The sequence below is a fragment of the Lynx rufus genome, unplaced genomic scaffold, assembly GCF_022079265.1.
Source record: "Lynx rufus isolate CCGP_SWC_20201006 ecotype Redwood Valley unplaced genomic scaffold, mLynRuf1.p SCAF_22, whole genome shotgun sequence".
Lineage (NCBI taxonomy): Eukaryota > Metazoa > Chordata > Mammalia > Carnivora > Felidae > Lynx > Lynx rufus.
This window is the reverse complement of record NW_025814837.1, coordinates 5,444,950-5,464,333: the sequence shown is the minus strand read 5'-3', so window position 1 is coordinate 5,464,333 and position 19,384 is coordinate 5,444,950. Positions and strand designations below refer to the sequence as shown.

Genomic DNA, 19,384 nt, shown 5'->3' with positions numbered 1-19,384 from the left:
TTGGAAGTACTAGACCCTGAAGAAATTCTATAGAGTTACTTAATCAACAAATTGTAGAAAGTTCATTGCTGCCTTCCTTCTACTATAATTCCTTTTTATGCCTTCGCTAGGCATCCACCCTCTACCTAGATCTACCTACCCTTACTCTCCAAAGATCATTCAGTATAGTGTATAGATCTGAACACTTTAATTTTATTATTTCAATTTAATTCTTTTAGTGTTTTCATCTGACATAGGCCTGCCTTCTTTCTGTGTCTTTTTCTGTCTCCCCATATAAACTTTATGTCTTGGTTCCTTCAGGTACTGAGTAGATTATCTTGCATTTTATTATTTTATTTCCTTCCAGCTACCCACCAGTTGGCTCATTGGTCATCTCCTATATTAGGTGGGCATAGAAAATTTAAAGTGAAACTTCTTTAGCATGGCATTCACACCATTTATATCTGGCATCTCCCTGTCTTCATCCATTCCCCATCCCCCTGTCCACCATGCTCTAGACTACTTAGAGTTTACCATACATACTCATCTTCATAATCCTTGTTTTGTCCGAAAGGTCTTATCCTACACACACTACACACCCTCACACATACCTTTATCGTTAATAAACTCTATTCTGTCTTCCAAAATTTAAATGTCTTCTCTACTGTGAAAACTTCCCAACTTTCCCCACCCCCACTAGAAGCAAATCTAATCTTACCAATGCTTTTCAACTCTGCATATAACATTCTTAGTAGACCTTATCACATAAAATGTTTTTGTTTTTTTTTTTTTCCCTTAGCTAAAATTCAAGGGTCATGAAGGTTGGGACTTTCTTATCAAGCTTTGTATTCTTGCCTCCTAGCATAGCATCTGGCAGGTACTGCCAGATCCCTATCCTGCCTGTTCATTCCAAGGTGGGAGCCTATACCTTTGGGTAAATTACAGAACAGGAGGAGGATTATAATACTGAATCTGTTTATCCATAGTATTTTATTTATATACATGCTTCCCTTATATTTTAGACAAATATAGAAGAACTTGGCTTTTAGATGCACAAGTTTTATCCATTCCCAAGTATCTTACACTCCATGGCTTTATTAAAAAATTAATCATTCCTCCCCAATCTCTAGCATCCTAACCATGTCTTCTCACATTTAGCACCTGAGCAGCACCCAAAAGCAGGGAACAGAAGGGAAACAAGTTTATATTTTAAAAATAGTTTTAGGATTGTATTCAAAGTAGGAAACTTTGTAGCAGTTGCCTTTTATTTCAGATATTACATTTTTGAGCTTGTTTGCCTATTCTTATCAATGTTGATATAGCACGCATGTTTTTCAGTCTTTCAATATAGTGTCTTGTTTGAAAACCTTTCCATGGAGCATTCTAGAAAATAATATAAAGTTCTGCTTTAAGTTTAAATTCTCATCTCAGAAGGAGACAGTGCCCTTGTATTTTACTATTTCACAGATCCAAACTAAATAGGCATTGAGACTCCTGAAAGGTATAGTTGGAATTTTTCTTGAATTTATGGAATCTCTTATTAACCTTTAAACACTCTGAGAAAAGGTACTTGTAGAAAAAGTGTCTCCTGAAAAAAGTAAAATACATTTTGCTGTAAATTACCATCAAGCTCCTTAGGATACAAGCTAGGCCATTTAGTTGTTGATACTCCTGCTTCCTGTTTATTGGTTCATTTAACACATGTTCATTAATTTAAGTATTTTTTATTTATAAAGACCAGTATCATTGTAATATGAAGTTGAAAGTAACATTGCCTCTCTCCTGAAGTTCCACCTGGTATTTCCTGGAGTGGGACCAAACTGTATGCAAAAAAACCTCATTATTTATTAAGCACCTACTATCTCTTATCGAGATACAACAATAAACAAAAGTAACTGTATCTTTTGATATCTCCGCTCTCAAACAGTTTATAGTTTCCATAAGAAGTGTAAATACTGGGGCGCCTGGGTGGCTCAGTCGGTTGAGCGTCCGACTTCAGCTCAGGTCATGATCTCACGGTCCCTGAGTTCAAGAGCCGTGTCCAGCTCTGTGCTGACAGCTTGGAGCCTGGAGCCTGCTTCGGATTCTGTGTCTCCCTCTCTGTCTGACCCTCCCCCCTTCATGCTGTTTCTCTCCATCTCAAAAATAAACATTAAGAAAAATTAAAAAAAAAAGTGTAAATACTTACACATCACAGGGAAACTTCGAGATGTGAAAACAGCTAACGTTGAACTGTTACGGAGCAGGATGAAATGAATACAACAATAAAGGGCGGAACAAAATCCTCCTGGGGAAGGCAAAACCAAGGTGAGCTGGGGGGTGGGGAAGCCACAATAGCAGGAAGTGGTGCTAAACCAGGCCAAACCAGCCTGGAAGCATTTCGGAGTTGCATTTGGAAGACTAAAAAGGAGCCAGGGCATTTGAGCACATGGGAATTGCATCACTTATTTTTTTATTAAGTTCTAAATGAAGTCTCTTCTCTTGATTTTTTTGTAGTACTCTAAACTAGCTAATAAGTAATGTCCTAAATTTTTTAAAGTCAGGACTTAGCTGTATGCATTTAAAGGACTAAGATTTCTAAAATAAATCTTGAGTCCCCAAGGAAGGGCTAGCCCTTTAAGGTTGGTTACCTTAAATCTTTCTGGTTTGCTAGTTCCCTGTGCTTTCAGAAATGTTTCTCATTAGATCTCTTCAATATCCCTGGTCTGCAACCACTTATATAGGGGAAGAAAGGATATAGCAGACTCTAATCTTTAGTAAAAGGGCTGTGATTCATTTCAGGAAATCTTGGTGTAATGAACAACAGGCTGGTTCTCCCTCCCTCCTGTTTCCTACAAGTACACCAGGGGTTATATTTCTTGGTATTTCTTAAATATTCTTTTTCAGCAGACTTTATTTTTACTTGCTAGTTTCAAAGATACAACACAGATACTTTTTTCCCTCAGCCAACAACATAAACATAGTTCTAACCCTGACCTCCCCTTCAGGGACAGTTGGTTATGTTCACATGGTGTTAACTTTATGTTTTCTAGAAAGTATATTAAGAATTCCTTTCATTTGACACAAACTAATCTTGCTTGCTTCCTTTAAAACGAACTACATTGAACTGCCTTCGTTCACTTCTTATTTCCATTCTTGAGGCTGTCACTGGAGCTACAGAAGAGAGGACCATAAACAGACCAGGGGGAGCTCTGCTTGGAGCCCCAGGATACACCCTATAAACATAAAGCCAAGAGGGTGCACGGGAAAATGAGTTTGAACTTTTAAGGATGATTTTCTTGTGCTGCATCCATAACCAAATCTAAGTACAGTTGGCTTTAATATCCAGTATGTTTTCTTTTCATGTTTATGCATGTGAAGTTTGTCCTCACCACTTCTAATTTGTCTTTGTTTCATTTTCTCTATAACATTATTTCATCTTCTTTCTGATCTTCATTGAGTTAAAACTAGCCTTGTGCATCTGTTTCCTTTGGTAGATTTAGAAAACCATGTATAAATATGCTTTTTTTCTTTCTTTTACCATTTATAATCATGTATGGTAAAGCAATTTGAATCAGTATCACTTGTATATTTCTGTGGTGAATGGTTATCCTATCCCTTCAAAATATTTAAATCTCATCCAAGTATCTGGGACTATCTTCACAACTATACATTTGTCTTATTCAATCTTCATTTGTATCTCTTTCAAATTTAATGACCAGATAAGAGGCTGATTTAAGTTTTCTAGTGTGTAAATCACATAAGGCAGTAGTGTTAAAACACAGAATTTGCAGGGCACCGTAGTGGCTCAGTCGGTTAAGCATCCCACTCTTGATTTCGGCTCAGGCATGATCTCACCATTTATGGGTTCAAACCCAGTATCATGCTTTGCACTGACAGTGCAGAGCCTGCTTGGGATTCTCTCTCTCTCCCTCTCTCTGCACCTCCTCTGCTCACTTTCTCGAAATAAATAAATAAGCATTTTAAAAATTGCTAAAACAACCCACAGAATTTGTCAGGGGAAATAGAATCAAGGGACATCCAGTATTTTGCAGTAATTCTGTTAGTTGATAGCTGAAGCTTTATTGACTGGTATAATTTTTCATCTAACCCTTTTCTTTTCTTTCATCTCCTTGGGGTATAACAATCCAATCCCTGGGTTTCTTAGCTCTTAAAGATAGCATAAGCTTTAGAAATTGTCAAACCCAGCCCCTTATTTTACAAACATCTAAACTGCCTAAGAGATGTAAAGTGACTTTCCAAAAATAACAGAACTCCTAAGTGGCATACTAGAATTCTAATCAAGGTCTTTTGACCTCACCTCAAGTATGCTGTCAGTTCTTCCGTGCTCTCATTCATTTTTACAGCAAATCAACACATTCCAACTTTCAAGAAAGGTAGAAATGATTAAATGTTATGAGGTTTAGCCTTTTCTGAGTCTGGTAGTTACAGTTGGAAATTTTGGCACACTTCTGGTGTACACATCCTAAAAGTTGGTAGTGCATTTGGTATGTGCTGCTAGTATTCTGTCATCTGTACATTATTATGTGTCTATATCTATATCCTTTTAAATCTCATAATTATTGACTTTAATGTCTTTTAGATTCAATAATCCTAGGTTGTGCCACAATCCCTGTGGGAACTAGAATAAGTCATTAGAGCCTTGCAAATGCATTTGACTGCTGCATTCTGTTATTTTTCTCTTCCATTGATAGCCTACAGCTTCAGCTGCTGAGCAGCAGAGAAGCTTAAACCTCTAGGGCCCATTAGATTTAACTTGTTTACTGCATTGATATCTATATGTTAAATGACAAGAGAGTTCAGGTTATTGAATAATTTAAAATTCAGCTCTAATTGGTGTCATATGACCTGGAAAAGGCCATGGATGATGCCAGGAGCATGCTGTGAATTTCTTATAAATAATTCATAAATTAGATGATTCATTTGCCTGGATGTCTTCCTAAATGCAAAAGTTTGTAAGTTATAACTGATGATACAACACCTGTAAGTATTTAGTTCATAACGCTGGAAGGTAATCTACCTTGATGATCTTCTAGCGAAATCTGCCAGTATAGGAGAGTTAATTGCACTGGGGAGAACGAACATTTATTTGGGATGAGACTTTGGCAAACCACACAGTGCAGCTGTTGCATTACACAGCTTCTGTCAGCTTGACAACTGGTCCATGGAAGGCCAACTTTAAAAATGCAGCATGTCGTTCTATGCCTTATTTCACATTCATTCCAAATGTTCTGGGTAATGCAATGACCTGTCCCACACACAGTAATTTAGGTTTAGAAATATTTAATATAGGTCTTGAATTTCTGACTCCTCATTAAATAAAGAGCACAGGGGGAAATTTTGAAGTTATAAATTTGAGATTTTCATTCTTATAAGGCTATCTGTGGGAATGTGAGGATTGTTAATAGGGTGTTTGCCAGGATAGTAAATTATTATTATTTGCCATTAGAGACATGAATATCATAAATAGATCAATAATATTTATTGATATTGTTAACCACTAATTCTGTGGTTAACAATTCACAAATGCATTATAAATAATCACTTCCTAATCATGCAAAATAACTAACTACCTGTTGCAAGAAATAATTACTGCAGTTTAATTCACCTCTTTTCTTATGGCTTCATAGCAAAGAGATTGGCCAGGCCTGTAAAAATGATTTGCAGAAACTTACAAAATATACTTGTTGATTGTATTTCACAAAGCAATACTGCAGATTTTTTTTTAACATGTGAGAACACTGAAAAGCTTTGTATCACCATAGGAATAGTATGTGATTGTGTGTGTTCGTGTATATGCTTGTGCATACATGACAGCTGTACGTGTGAATGTGTATACAAGATGACACATCATAGTGTTTAGAGACATCTTTGTTTCCTATGACGTCTTTTTAATGGCATATTTAAGAAAGTATCTTAAAGATTCAGAAAACCCTCTTCCAGCTCATAAGTTTACTAACTTCCTCTCTCAGAAAATTCTTCATTGTGTCCAAGCTAAGTCTCTCCCATTTTTTAAACATTTTTTAATACTCTTCTCATGTTTTGTTTGTCTCCTGTTACTTATTTTTTTATGTTGTCATAAGTATGTATCTACCCAAGTTAAAAGACATTGTACTCCAATTATGTCATAAGCCAAAAATGCCTGCATTTTCTCCTTATCTTTCTTTTGTGCTATGGATCCCATATCATATCCCATCAAAGACTTTATTGGCTTTATTTGTGCCACTTGTAGAGTCTTAAAGTGTAGTCACAGTTTGTGGTACCTTTTATATAATACAAATCCTAACATGCTACCATTTTGAACTCAATTTTTTTAATAGAATAATTTTTTGTTTGTTTGTTTTGAGAGATAGTGAGTGGGGCAGGACCAGAGAGAGAAGTAGAATCTTAAGCAGGCTCCACGCTTAGAGCAGAGCCCAACGCAGGACTTGATCCCATGACTCTGATATCATGACCTGAGCTGAAATCAAGAGTTGGATGTTCAACCAACTAAGCCACCGGGTGCCCTTTGAACTCAACTTCTTTATTTGTTGTGATCTACAGATCATTATCCTGTCTAAACTTATTTTTTCATTTATACCATTTGTTTTCCTGCCTCTTCTGCATGCTTTTCTTTTCTCCTGAATATCATTTTGTTCATCTCTGATTAAGCACTCCATTCAACTAATTTTCATCACACAGATAATTCTTGACAGCCCTTTACAAGTCATTGTGATAGGTTTTAAGCGTATCTTAGTATATTCATGGAATCCTTTAATGGGAGGAGCACTCAATGTAATCATCAGGTTCAAATGGCAAAATATAGCAAGACAAATCCAATCTCATGAGTTAAGAATGGTTTTTAACTTTTTTAATGGTTGGGGGGATGAAGAATATTTCATAAAATGGGAAAACTACCTGGAATTCAGATTTCAGTGTCTGTAAATAAGGTTTTACTGGACCAGTCTTTCATTTATGTATTGTCTCTTGCTTTCACACTACAAAAGCAGAACTGAGTAGTTATGACAAAGACCATATGGACTGCAAACTAAAAGGTCTATTAACTGGCCCTTTACAGAAGTTTGCTAACCTTTGCAAATCTTTGATGAAAACAAACAAATTACAGCCACATTCTATATCATGTATGAACTTCATAATTATAATGCTGGGTAAAGAAGTCAGACACAAAATGTATTTCATGTTATTCCATTTATACTTTAAAAATAAACAGGTAAAACCAAATTCCGGTATGGACTTTTAAGCAGGGAAGTATGAAGCAGAGAAGTTATTCCCATAAAAGTCAAGACGGTAATTCCCTTGGACAGGAGAGGTAGAGAGTAGAGATTGTGCAGGGTCTTCTGCATACAGACGGCTTTCCGTTTCTTGGATAGTGGTTATGTGGGTGGACATTGTCTTCTTATTCACTTATTATTATTCACTGAAATGATTAAACTTTTCTATGCTTAATAGCATTTCATATTAACGAATTTTTTTTAAAAAGCTACATTATGGAGAAATGGAAGACAGATTTGGAGTGATTCATATTCCCATTTATCTCAAATATAGTGTTGATGGGATCTTGGGAAAGTTGTGTTGCTTCAGTGCATTTCATTATCTCATATGCAAATTGGTAACTCTAATAACTACCTTATAGAGTTGTTAAGAATTACAGGCTGAGGGGCACCTGGGTGGCTCCGTTAGTTAAGCACCCAACTCTTGATTTTTGCTCAGGTTGTGATCAAGAATTATAGGTTGAGTATGTAAAACATTTAGTATAGTACATAGTAAACTCTATGTTTAGTTCAGTTCAATGGTCAGTGAAGGTGAATATTTAGAACCCAGTTCTCTCATCAGTAAAAATTTGCATAAAGGTATCTTCTCTGACCTTCATTTTCCATTTCCCATCTCAGTCCTTTAAAAGTTATTTTGGGTTGTCTGGGTGGCTCAGTCAGTTTAGCATCCAACTTCAGCTCAGGTCACGATCTCACGGTTCATGGGTTTGAGCCCCAAGTTGGATTTTGTGCTGATAGCTCAGAGCCTTCTTTGGATTCTCTCTCCCTCACTCTCTGTCCCTCCCCCACTCACATTCTTTCTCTCTCAAAAATAAATAAACATTTATTTTTCAATTTTTAAAAATTATTTTGAATTATTTAAGGGTATTGGTTTCAACAAGCACTCCACAAAACAAGATATCCAAATGGCCAATAAGCATATGTTAATTAATTATCATTACATATCAGGGAAATGAAAAATAAAATCACAATAAGATTTCACTACACACCAGATTGGCTAAAAATAAAAACATAGTATCAAATGTAAGTGTGAATGAGAAGCAACTGGGACTCTTTTACTTTGCTGATGGAGATGTAAAACAGATGGACCACTCTGACTGTTTCTAATAAAGTCAAACATATGCCTACCTGGCACCCAAGAAAAATAAATATGTATATCAAAAAAAGACTTTGTGTAAGAATATTGCTAGCAGTTTTATTCGCAGTAGCCCTAAACCAGAAACAACCTAATCCAATATGAGAATGAATAAACAAATTTTGGTATATTCGTACAATGAAATACTATGCAGCAATATAAAAGAATGAACTATTGATACACACAGAAACATAAAAGAAATTCAAAATTATGTTGAACTTAATGAGGCTCCTGGGTGGCTCAGTTGGTTAAGTGACCGACTTCGGCTCAGGTCATGATCTCCGGGTTGGTGAGTTGGAGCCCCACAACATTCTCTCTGCTGTCAGTGCAGAGCCCACTTCGGATCCTTTGTGCTCTCTCTCTGCCCCACCCCCTTCTCTTTCTCTCTCTCTCTCTTTCTCAAAAATAAACATGCAAAATTATGTTGAGCTTAAGAAGCCAGCCACAAAAGAGTAGTGTGCCATATGATTCCATTTATGTGAAGCTAAACATAGGCAAAACTAATCTATGGTCATAGAAGTGAGAATAATGGTTACCTCTGGGAGTATGAGGAGGTTGGTTTGACTAGAAAGGGCACAGGGATCTTTTCTGGGGTAATGATGATTACATGGGTATATGCAAATGTAAAAATTCATCAAGCTGTACACTTAAGATGTGTGCATTTTAGTATATGTAAATTATGCCTCCATTAAAAAAATTATTGGTTCCTAAATTAGTGTGATGTATCTGAAAAATTCATATCAAACCCATATGCCAGAGACAGCGGTTTGGGATTTGTTAGTTTAAGCCTTAGTTAAAAGAGGTTACAATTGTAAACATCTCATAGAAAGCATGGTGCAGCAGCTCCAGAAAGAAAAACACATCTGTTTCATTGGGCCCGTTGTGACTTCCATGTGTCCCAGAGGCAATATTTGTCTTCACTTCACTAATAAAATAACTTAATTTCTTATATTCAGATCCTAACAGGCAGTTTTCTATTTCTCCTCTCTTCATTTTCCTTAGTAGCACATAATTCAGCCTAATCATGGATTCTGATTTTCATTTCTAATTTTCTGGGACGCATACCCCAACTTGACTTTTCTTCTTATCTGATACAGTCAGCCCCTTGTTATTGAGAATGTAGTATATGCAAGCCTCAGTGCTATACATACAGCGGAAGTAAATAGAACCCTGACTGCAAAAGTTGTTGGGGCAGAGAAGTCAATGCTAGTAACAGTAGTAATAATTATAATAGGAAACATTGTTTGAATACTGACTGTAGATTGGCAATATCCAAAGCACTTTGTGTGAATGATCTCATCCAGTCGTCACAATAGCCCTAAGAGGCAAGGCAAGATGTCAGGGTAAGACATTTTGTAATGAGGACAAACATGAAGAACCTGTCTATTATCTAAAGCATTTCAACACTGACCCAACTTGCAAGCCTCACTGTAGCAAAATAAAGCTGGATAACCAAACTCATTTGTTTTAGAAGACAATTTAAGGTAATCATTGTAACTGTACATGTCCCTTGGAGATCTCACTTCCCCCCTGCCCCTCCCCGGCACATACCCCATAAGGTTCTCCTTGAAAAACGTTTGGGTAAATATAAGGATTTTTTTTTTCCTTTTTGTAAATCAGTACCCTTATGAAATGGCAACCTTGATAAGTGCCCATCTGTCTGTCCACCATGTTCAGTTTTAAGGTAGATGCTGTTTTTGATCCCTGTTTTACTGATGAGAAAACTGAGGGTCAGGCAAGTTGAAAAAGGTGCTTTATTCATTTTTTTTATTGCTGTGCAACAAAATACTACAAATTTACTAGTTTAATACAACACACATTTATTATCTCACCATTTCTATGGGTCATGAGTCAGGTGCAGGTTGGTTGGGTCCTCTGCTTGGGGTCTTAGAAAGCTGCAGTCTGGGTAACAGCTGGGCTGCATTCTCATCTGGAGCTCTAGGTCCCCTTCCAAGCTCACGTGCTTGTTGGCAGAATTTAGTTTCCTGATGTCTCATTTTTTGCTAGCTGTTGGCTGGAAACTGCCTTCTGCTCCAGAGGTCATTGCCACATGACCCCCTTCATTGGTCCTCCCATAACATGTTAGCTTGTTTCTTCAAAGCCAATCTCTGATCTTAGGGAGGGCACCAGACCCTTTTATAAAGGACTTACTTGATTAGGTGTGGCCCATAAAAGATAATCTCCTTTTTATTAATTCAAACTCTACTGATTAGGAGGAGCCTGAGTTAATCTGTAATGTCCCTTTGGTCATATACTCTAACGTAATAATGGGATTAATATCTCATCACGTTCACAAGTTATACCCACATTCAAGGGGAAGAGATAATACCACATGGGCACACAAAGAGGACAGGAATCTTGGGGACCATCTTAGAATTCTGCCTACCAACATGCACAGTCACCCATCAGTAACTGGCAAAGGAGTGTTCTCTTTAAGCAAAGTGTGCATCAAAATCATTAAGTTGAACTGCTTCTCATAAACATAAAAAGTTAACTACCAACAAAAGTATTTTTTTAATATTCCAAATATCTGACACTTCCAAAAAAACATTTTTAAATATTCCAAATATGTGACATTTTTGAGCAATTTAATAATCAGTACCATTAACATAAGTATCAGCTATATCAGTATCTAAAGATGCGCATATGTAAATAATGCTGAGGAACAAAAATAAGAATATAAAATAATACATACATGCCATTGTTAAGTTGCCAACACATGGATTAGGAAATATAGGACAATGTAAAAGAGTGGATTTAAGTTTCCAGGCCTTTAAAAAATTCACCTGTCATTTTTAAATATAATTCTATGAAAAGATAGCTTACCATACAGAGTAGCAGATGATAAATGTTAAATATTTGTTTTGACAGTAAGTGCTACAGAAGTTCAGAGTAGGGGAGATTAATGTGGACTGGAGTTTCCCTTTAGTTGTAAAATGAGGTTAATTTTTTTTATGAGGTAGTTTATCATAAATTTTGCCCTAGGACTAGTTTCTTCTCCGTAGCTTGCAATCTACTCCGTGTCACCTGCTCAGTGTAAAGGATTGTGTGTCTTCTTTGAAGAGGACCAAGTCTCCTTCCTAGATATGGGTCATTCTCATTTGAATAGAACTCCTTTAGTATTGTTTTAGAAACTCAAAGTCTTAAGAATCATTATTATAATATAATATATTATAATAATATAATAATTCTGATAATCCTCTTTTATCGGAAAATAGGAAACAAGGATGCCTGGGTGGCTCAGTTGGTTAAGTATCTTGGTTTTGGCTTGGGTCATGATCTCACAGTCGTGGGATTGAACCCGAGTTGGGCCCTGAGCCAAGCTTGGGGCCTGCTCGAGATTCTCTCTCTCTCTCTCTCTCTTTCTCTCTCAAAATAAATAAATAAACATTTTAAAAATGTATTTAAAAAAGAATATAGGAAACATGGTGTTGCTGTATATCTGTTGACATTTTTTTCCAATCAGATCATCTCAACTATTACAAGGTAAATTGGTGGGATTTTTTTTTTCTCCCTTCTGCTAGGGATCTCAATTATTCATTTATTCCATGTCTCTAGAATAAGGTAGAATAACCATCTCAACTGTTTATGATTTAGTTCTAATTTAAAAAGAAGTTGTGGCAGACTGAATAATGCCCCCCAAGTATGTCCATGTCCTAATTCCTGGAACCTGTGAAAGTCTCTTTATATGACACAAAGGATTTTGTATGACAAGAGACTTTATAGATGTGATTAACTTAAGGATTTTGAGATGAGGGAATTATCTAGGATTACCTGGATGAGGCCAGTGTTACCAAAACAGTCCTATAAGAGGGACACAGGAGGAGTCAGATGTCCCGTGACACCAGTGGTTCTCAAAGTGTGGTGCCAGATTAGCAACATCAGCATCATCTGGCAACTTGTTAAAAACACAGCTTCACTTAACTCTGCTCCATACTTACTGAATTGGAAACCCTAAGAATGAAGCCCAGAAATTCACATTTGACAATTCCTCCAGGTGATTCTGATATATGCTAAAGTTAGAGAATCACTGATAGAAGCTAAGTTTTGCTCTCCCTGATAGAACAGGCGTGAGGCTAAAATGCTGGGAAAGCTCATGCTATTGGCCTGCCAAAGGTAATTTGCAACTGCTTCCTTTCTGCCTGAGTTCTATCAGGCTATGATCACTCGAATAGCTCAACTGAAAAATCACTTATGTTTATAGCTGAAATTAAATATGTTTTGTATTTAAATAACCGCTTTTGATTAGAATCATATTTTTTGGAAAGTGCTTGGTTTTATCTGTGTGCTCTAAAGATACTTATAAAAACTCATCAAATTTCTGGCGGTAACTAACATCCTATTCAGTATAAGATGAACTGTTTTACATCAAATCTCATTGTGTGTAATGGACAAACAAAGGACATTTCAAAGGGTATTTAAGGTGGCTGAGTGGATTTCTTGGCTTAGTATTTAAAAGTAAACATTTTAAGACCTTAGCATTTAATGCTTTTGCCTCTTCTCAAAGTTGATTCTATGTAAAACTCATTATTTCCAACTCCTGGAATCTTGCTTAAACAGCAAATAGAAGTACCTTCTTTTTCTTTTACTTCTGGATTTACTGAAATGTAGATTGTTTGAAAATGGGTTTGGCTTTGTGGCACATGTCTGTTTAGCTATGTGAATACTATCATTTATTAAGAAGACAGAACAAGAGCTTTGTTTTGAGAAACATGTATCACTGATTTCTGAAAAGTCAAAAGAACTCCTTTCAGTGTGCTCTTATTTGACAAATGATCTTGTGGTTCCTTTTAGGTATCCAATAGGAAGAGCACTCTTCGGTCTTCAGCTCTGGAACTGGATGGCTCCTACTTGAGTGTAGCCAAATCACAAACCTGCTATCAAACCAAGCAGAGGCCTATGTCTGGAATCCAAGCCTCCGCTTCAGAATCCCTTGTGGAGTTTAAGAATAATTCTTTGAAGCCAGCAGATTTTCATTGTCCTAAAGAGGACCAAGACAGGGTGCCATTAGAGACCAGAACATGTGATTATGGATCCCCAGGGAGAAAACTAGTAGACGCAGTCCCTACAGAGAAAGCCCCACCAGCGGAATTGAAGATGAAACAATGCCAACACCTGAAGCCTTCTCCATCCAGTCAGTGTTGTGGTCATAGACTTTCTGAAAATGAAGATCATGTTCATGAAAGTCATCCTACGCACATGGCCCCTCAATATTCCAAAACACATCTGGAATCATGCAATAATTGTGGGCTTTCCTGGGCATCCCTGCTGCATGGTCAAGGAACACAGCAGGCTAGTGAAACTGATGTCAGAAAGCAACTCTCGGAAAATAGAAGGCAGCAACTTATGCTTCAGAAAATGGAGCTGGAAATTGAAAAAGAGCGCCTTCAGCATCTGCTGACCCAGCAGGAGACAAAGCTTCTCCTGAAACAGCAGCAGCTTCATCAGTCTCAACTGGATTATAATTGGTGAGTCTTACCTGTTCTCTCAGCAATGTCTAGCTTGGAAAACTCCGTGTAAAATGACTCTTGTACTAATATAAAGTTGCAAAGGCACAGAGGTTCCTTGGGGTCTTGGCTTCCTCAAGATGCATACTAACTATGATGACTAAGTAAATTCTATGATCTTCTTTGGAAGACTTAGAACATTACCCCATCTTCCCAAATGTTAGCCTAGAATATCTACCTCTGAGCAGTCCATTGTAACTTTCGCTGGATTCTAAAGAGAATATTTTTAAAAGATATTGTTACATAAAATCTTCTGCTATTTGAGGTCATTATGGAGACTATTAGGCATTAAGTAAAAATTTGAGACTTCAGGATGTGGAATCCGATTGTGAAGCAGAGTGATTAACTGTCATCATACCATATTTATGTCTATCCACCATAATATAAAATGTAACAAATGATAAGAGCCTTCTAAATTCAACCTTTTCTTGTCATGAAACATAACCTGTTCAATAACCAATTCCTATAAACGTACCCACATTTGAACTCTTCCCTCTCTCTCTCTCAAAATAAATAAATAAACTTAAATAAATAAATAAATAAATAAATAAATAAATAATAAATTACAAGTTTTCAGAGAGAAGTGCTTGTATATATATCCCTGCCATTTCCTTCTTGATCAAACTTACCATTTCCCCTTTGTACACATTCATACATTCTATGCAGACACATACATCCTATACAGACACACTTAGTACAAATGTCATTGTCTTTTAGTTCTTAGAGTTAATTGTCTCTCACTCACAGATTCTGCCAATATTTTTTAGATTCTAATATCTTTGAGACTTCTTTCTTGGAATTTTTCCTTTAGTGTAATGCTTTGCTTGGAACCAGAAGTGCTCTGCCACTTTCTCTTTATTCATGATCGGACAGTTCTGTTCTTCACTGTTGAAAGCTGGAGGCTCTTAACATAACTGAAAATGAAGGCTCTTATAACAAGATTTTCACCAAAGGCCAAAAGATTGCTTCAGTTTGATGACCCCAATCTCTAATCCTCCAGTTAATGTCTAATCTCTCTCGAGAACTTTATTTAACTAACATTTATTGAATGCCTATGATATGTAAGAAATGGTTCTAGGCACTTAGGATAGAGAAATGAATCCAATGTGGTCATTAAAGAGGGCATAGTCCAGCAGACTGCATAATTTTAAAACAGGTTTCATGTTCACTTGGACAGCACTGTTTACTGAAATAATGCTATGTAATGACAATAAATAGACATTGTGTTCATTTGAACAGCTCTATTTATTAAAATAATACTGCATAATGACAATAAAGTCTTTATTGTTATCTTGATCATCCTAGCTTAGATGAGAGAGCTATGAAATACAGTTTTTCAGCAAGTTTTGTGTATGCATAAATTGTAAAAGCTTATACATATTTATAGATATTTATAAACTTTTCAATAAATAATTATAGATTAACAGGAAGTTGCATAAATAGTACAGAGAGGTCCTCCCAGTTTCTCCCAATGGCTATGTCTTACATAACTAGAACACAATATCAAAATTAATAAATCAATTTTGGTACAATGTGTCTAGTTCCATGCATTTTACCACGTGTGGACTTGTGTAACCATCACAACAATCAAACTATAGAACTATTTCAGCAACACCAGGGTTTCCTGTTTACTACCCCATTTGAGTTGTCCACCCTCTTCTGCCCCCACCATCCTTAACCCTTAGAAATCTGTTGTCTATTTCTATAATTTTGGCATTTTGAGATTGTTATATAAATGGGATTATACAGTGTATGAACTTTCGATGTTGGCTTTTTTTTCACGCAGTATAATGCTCTTGAGATTCATCTAGGTTGTAACATATGTTGTGCCTTTTGATTGTGGAGTAGTAGTCCATGATATGGTTATACCATGATCTGTTTAACCAATTATCTATTGAAGGACAACTTGGTTCTTTGCCTATTATGAGGAGAGCTGCTACATACATCTTTATACAAGTTTCTGTGTAGACTAAGGTTTTCATTTCTACAAATAAAAGTTAAGAATGTGATTGCTAGATCATATGATAAGTATATATTTAGTTTTAAAAATTAAATGTATACTTAGCTTATACTATATTTAGTATAAAATATGTCTTCACCACCAATGTATAAGAAATTGTTTCTCCACATCCTTACCAGCGTTTGGAATTGTCACAAATTTCTATTTTGCCTATTCTAATCTCTGTATAGTGATATTTCACTGTGGTCTTAACTTGCATTTCCCTAATGGCTAGTGATGTTGAAAATCTTTTCATTTGCTTGTTTGTTTTTCTTCCATCTTTTTGGGTAAATTGTCTCTGTAGTATCTTTTGTCTATATTCTATTTGGATTTCTTGAGATTTATTGAATTTTGAGAGCTTTTTATATATGCTAGACATGTCTTTTCTCATATAGGTGGATTGCAAACATTTTCTCCTATTCTGTGGATTGTCTGTTTCATCTTACTTAAAAGGATCCTTCACAGAGAAAAAGTTTTTTTTTTTTTTAATTTTGATAAAGTTTAATTTATCAAATTTTCTCCTTATAGGTTATATAAAGTTTTTATCATGAATGTTTGTTAAATTTCCTCAAATCCTGTTTATACATCAGTTAATGTGATCATGTGATTTTTTTTTAATTTAGCCTGCTAATATGGTGGATTGTATTTATTAATTTTTATTTTTTAAATTTTTTTTTCAACGTTTATTTATTTTTGGGACAGAGAGAGACAGAGCATGAACGGGGGAGGGGCAGAGAGAGAGGGAGACACAGAATCGGAAACAGGCTCCAGGCTCTGAGCCATCAGCCCAGAGCCCGACGCGGGGCTCGAACTCACGGACCGCGAGATCGTGACCTGGCTGAAGTCGGACGCTTAACCAACTGCGCCACCCAGGCGCCCCTATTTATTAATTTTTAAATATTGACCTAGTGTTGCATTCCTGGAATAAGTCCCATTTGGTCATAGTGTAAAATACTTTTTATATATTACCAAATTCCATCTACTAAGACTTTGTTAAGGGCATTGCATCAGTATTGATGAGGAATTTTGGTCTGTGTGTGTGTGTGTGTGTGTGTGTGTGTGTGTGTGTGTGTGTGTGTACTGTCTTTGTCTAACTTTGGTATCTAGGGAATCCTGGTCTCATTTATTAGTTTCATTCATTTCTTAATATTTTCTTCCTTCTGCTTGTGTAGGATTTGTCTTGCTCTTGTATTTTTAAATTTCTTAAGGTGGGAGCTTAGATCATTACTTGGAGACTTTTTTCTTTTCTGGTGGGAGCATTTAGTGCTATAAATTTCCCTCTCAGCATGGTTTTAACTATGACTCACATATTTTGGTGTGTTGGTGTGTTCACTTCGTGTAATGTTCCTCTAGGTTCATCCATGGTGTTGCAAAAGTCAGGATTTCCTTCTTTCTCCTGGCTGAATAATATATATTTTTATATATCTTTTTACCCATTCATGTGTTAGCAGACACTTAGGTTGTTTCCATTATGAGTAATGCGACAATGAACATGGGAGTGCAGATACCCAGAAGTAGGATTGTGGGATCATATGGTGGTTCTGTTTTTAAGGTTTGTTTGAGAAACCTCCATACCGTTTTTCATAATGGCTGTACCAATTTGCATTTGCACCACCTGTGTATAGGAATTCCCTTTTCTCCATATCCTGCCCAACATTTGTTATCTTTTTATCTTTTTGATCGAAGCCAATCTAACAGGTGTGAGGCAATATCTCACTGTAGTTTTGATTTGCATGTCACTGACAATTAGTGATGTCAAGTAACTTTTCGTGTACCTGTGAGTCAACTTGTATGTCTTCTTTGGAAAAATGTCTTCTCAGTGCCTCTGCCAGTTTTTTAATTGGATTATTTAGGCGTTTTTTGCTATTAAGTTGTGTAAGTCCCTTATATATTTTGAATATTAACCCTTTATCGTGTGTGTGTGTGTGTGTGTGAGAGAGAGAGAGAGAGATTATATGTATGTATATATATATATATATATATATATATTTCATTTTTATAATTTATTTCCTTTGCTGTGCAGAAGCCTTTTATCTTGATGTGGTCCCACTTATTTTTACTAGTTTTGCCTGATCTTTTGGTGTCAAATCCAAAAAATAATTTCCAAGACTAATGTCAAGGAGTTTTTTTCTACGTTTCCTTCTTGTAGTTTTACAGTTTTAGGTCTTATATTTAAGTCTTTAATCCAGTTCAAGTTAATTTTTCATTCTTTTGCATGTGGATATCCAATTTTCCCAACACCATTTATTGAAAGAGACTATCCCTTCCGCATTGTGTATTCTCGGTATGCTGAACAAAGAGTAACAAACCGTATATGCTCAAGTCTATTTCTGGGCTTTCTATTCTGTTCTGTTTGTCTTTATATCTGTTTGTATACCTTCACTGTTTTGATTGCTATAGCTTTGTATTGTTTGAAACTAGGAAGTGTGGAGCCTCCAGCTTTGTTCTTTCTCAGGATTACTTTGGCTATTTGGGGTCTTTTTGGTTCCATATAAATCTTAGAATTGTTTTTTCTAATTCTGTGAAAAATTCCAATGGAATATTGATAAGGATTGCATTCAACCTGTAGATTACTGTTGGTAGTATGGACATTTTAACAATACTGATTCTTCTAATCCATGAACACAAGACATTTTTCCATTATTTGTGTTTTCCTCAATTTCCTCAGTGTCTTATAGCTTTAGTGTACACATCTTTTACCTCCTTGGTTAACTTTATTCTAAGTGTATTGTTTTTGATGCAACTGTAAATGGGATTGATTTATTAATTTATTTTTTAAGTAGTTCATTGTTAGTGTATAGAAATGCATCCGATTTTTGTATGTTGATTTTTGTACCCTGCAATTTTAGTGAATTTCTTCTTTAGTTCTAACAGTTGTTTGATGGCATCTTCATTGTTTTTTATACATAAGGTTATGCCATCTGCAAACAGAGAAAATTTTACTTTTCTTTCTGATTGGGATATCTTTTATTTGCTTTTCTTGCCTAATTGCTCGGGCTGGTACTTTCAGTATTATGTAGAAGAGTGACAAGAGTAGACATCCTTGTCTTGTCCCTGATCTTAAAGGAAAAGTTTTCAACCTTTCACCTTTGAATATGATGTTAGTAGTGGGCTTGTGATATATGGCCCTTGATTATGTTATGTTCTTTCTATACTCAATTTCTTGAGAGCTATTATCATGAAAGGATGTTGGATTGTGTCAAATGCTTTTTCTGCATTTTATTGAAATGATCATATGATTTTTGTTTTTTATTCTATTAATGTAGTAAATCCCCTTTGACAGTATTTTGTTGAGATTTCTTTTCATCTATATTAATTGGAATTATTGACCTATTTTTTTTTCTTGTGGTGTCCTTACCTGGCTTTGGTATCAGTATAATGCTGCCTTATACAATGAATTTGGGTGTGTTCCTGCCTATTCAATCTTTTGGAAGAGTTTTAGAAAGATTTGTATTAATTCGTCTTAAAATGTTTGGTAGAATTCACCAGTGAA

General features: G+C 35.9%; 1 protein-coding gene across 2 annotated transcripts in view; it reads left to right on the top strand.

The window, feature by feature from the left end:
* Window positions 1–19,384, top strand: part of KIAA1328 (KIAA1328 ortholog) — a 342,210-nt gene that overhangs the window by 196,432 nt on the left and 126,394 nt on the right. For both annotated transcript variants that reach the window (XM_047086945.1, XM_047086944.1), the window contains exon 7: window positions 13,180–13,853. In XM_047086945.1, the coding sequence (XP_046942901.1) occupies window positions 13,180–13,853 (674 nt within the window). The remainder of the gene's footprint in view (window positions 1–13,179; window positions 13,854–19,384) is intronic.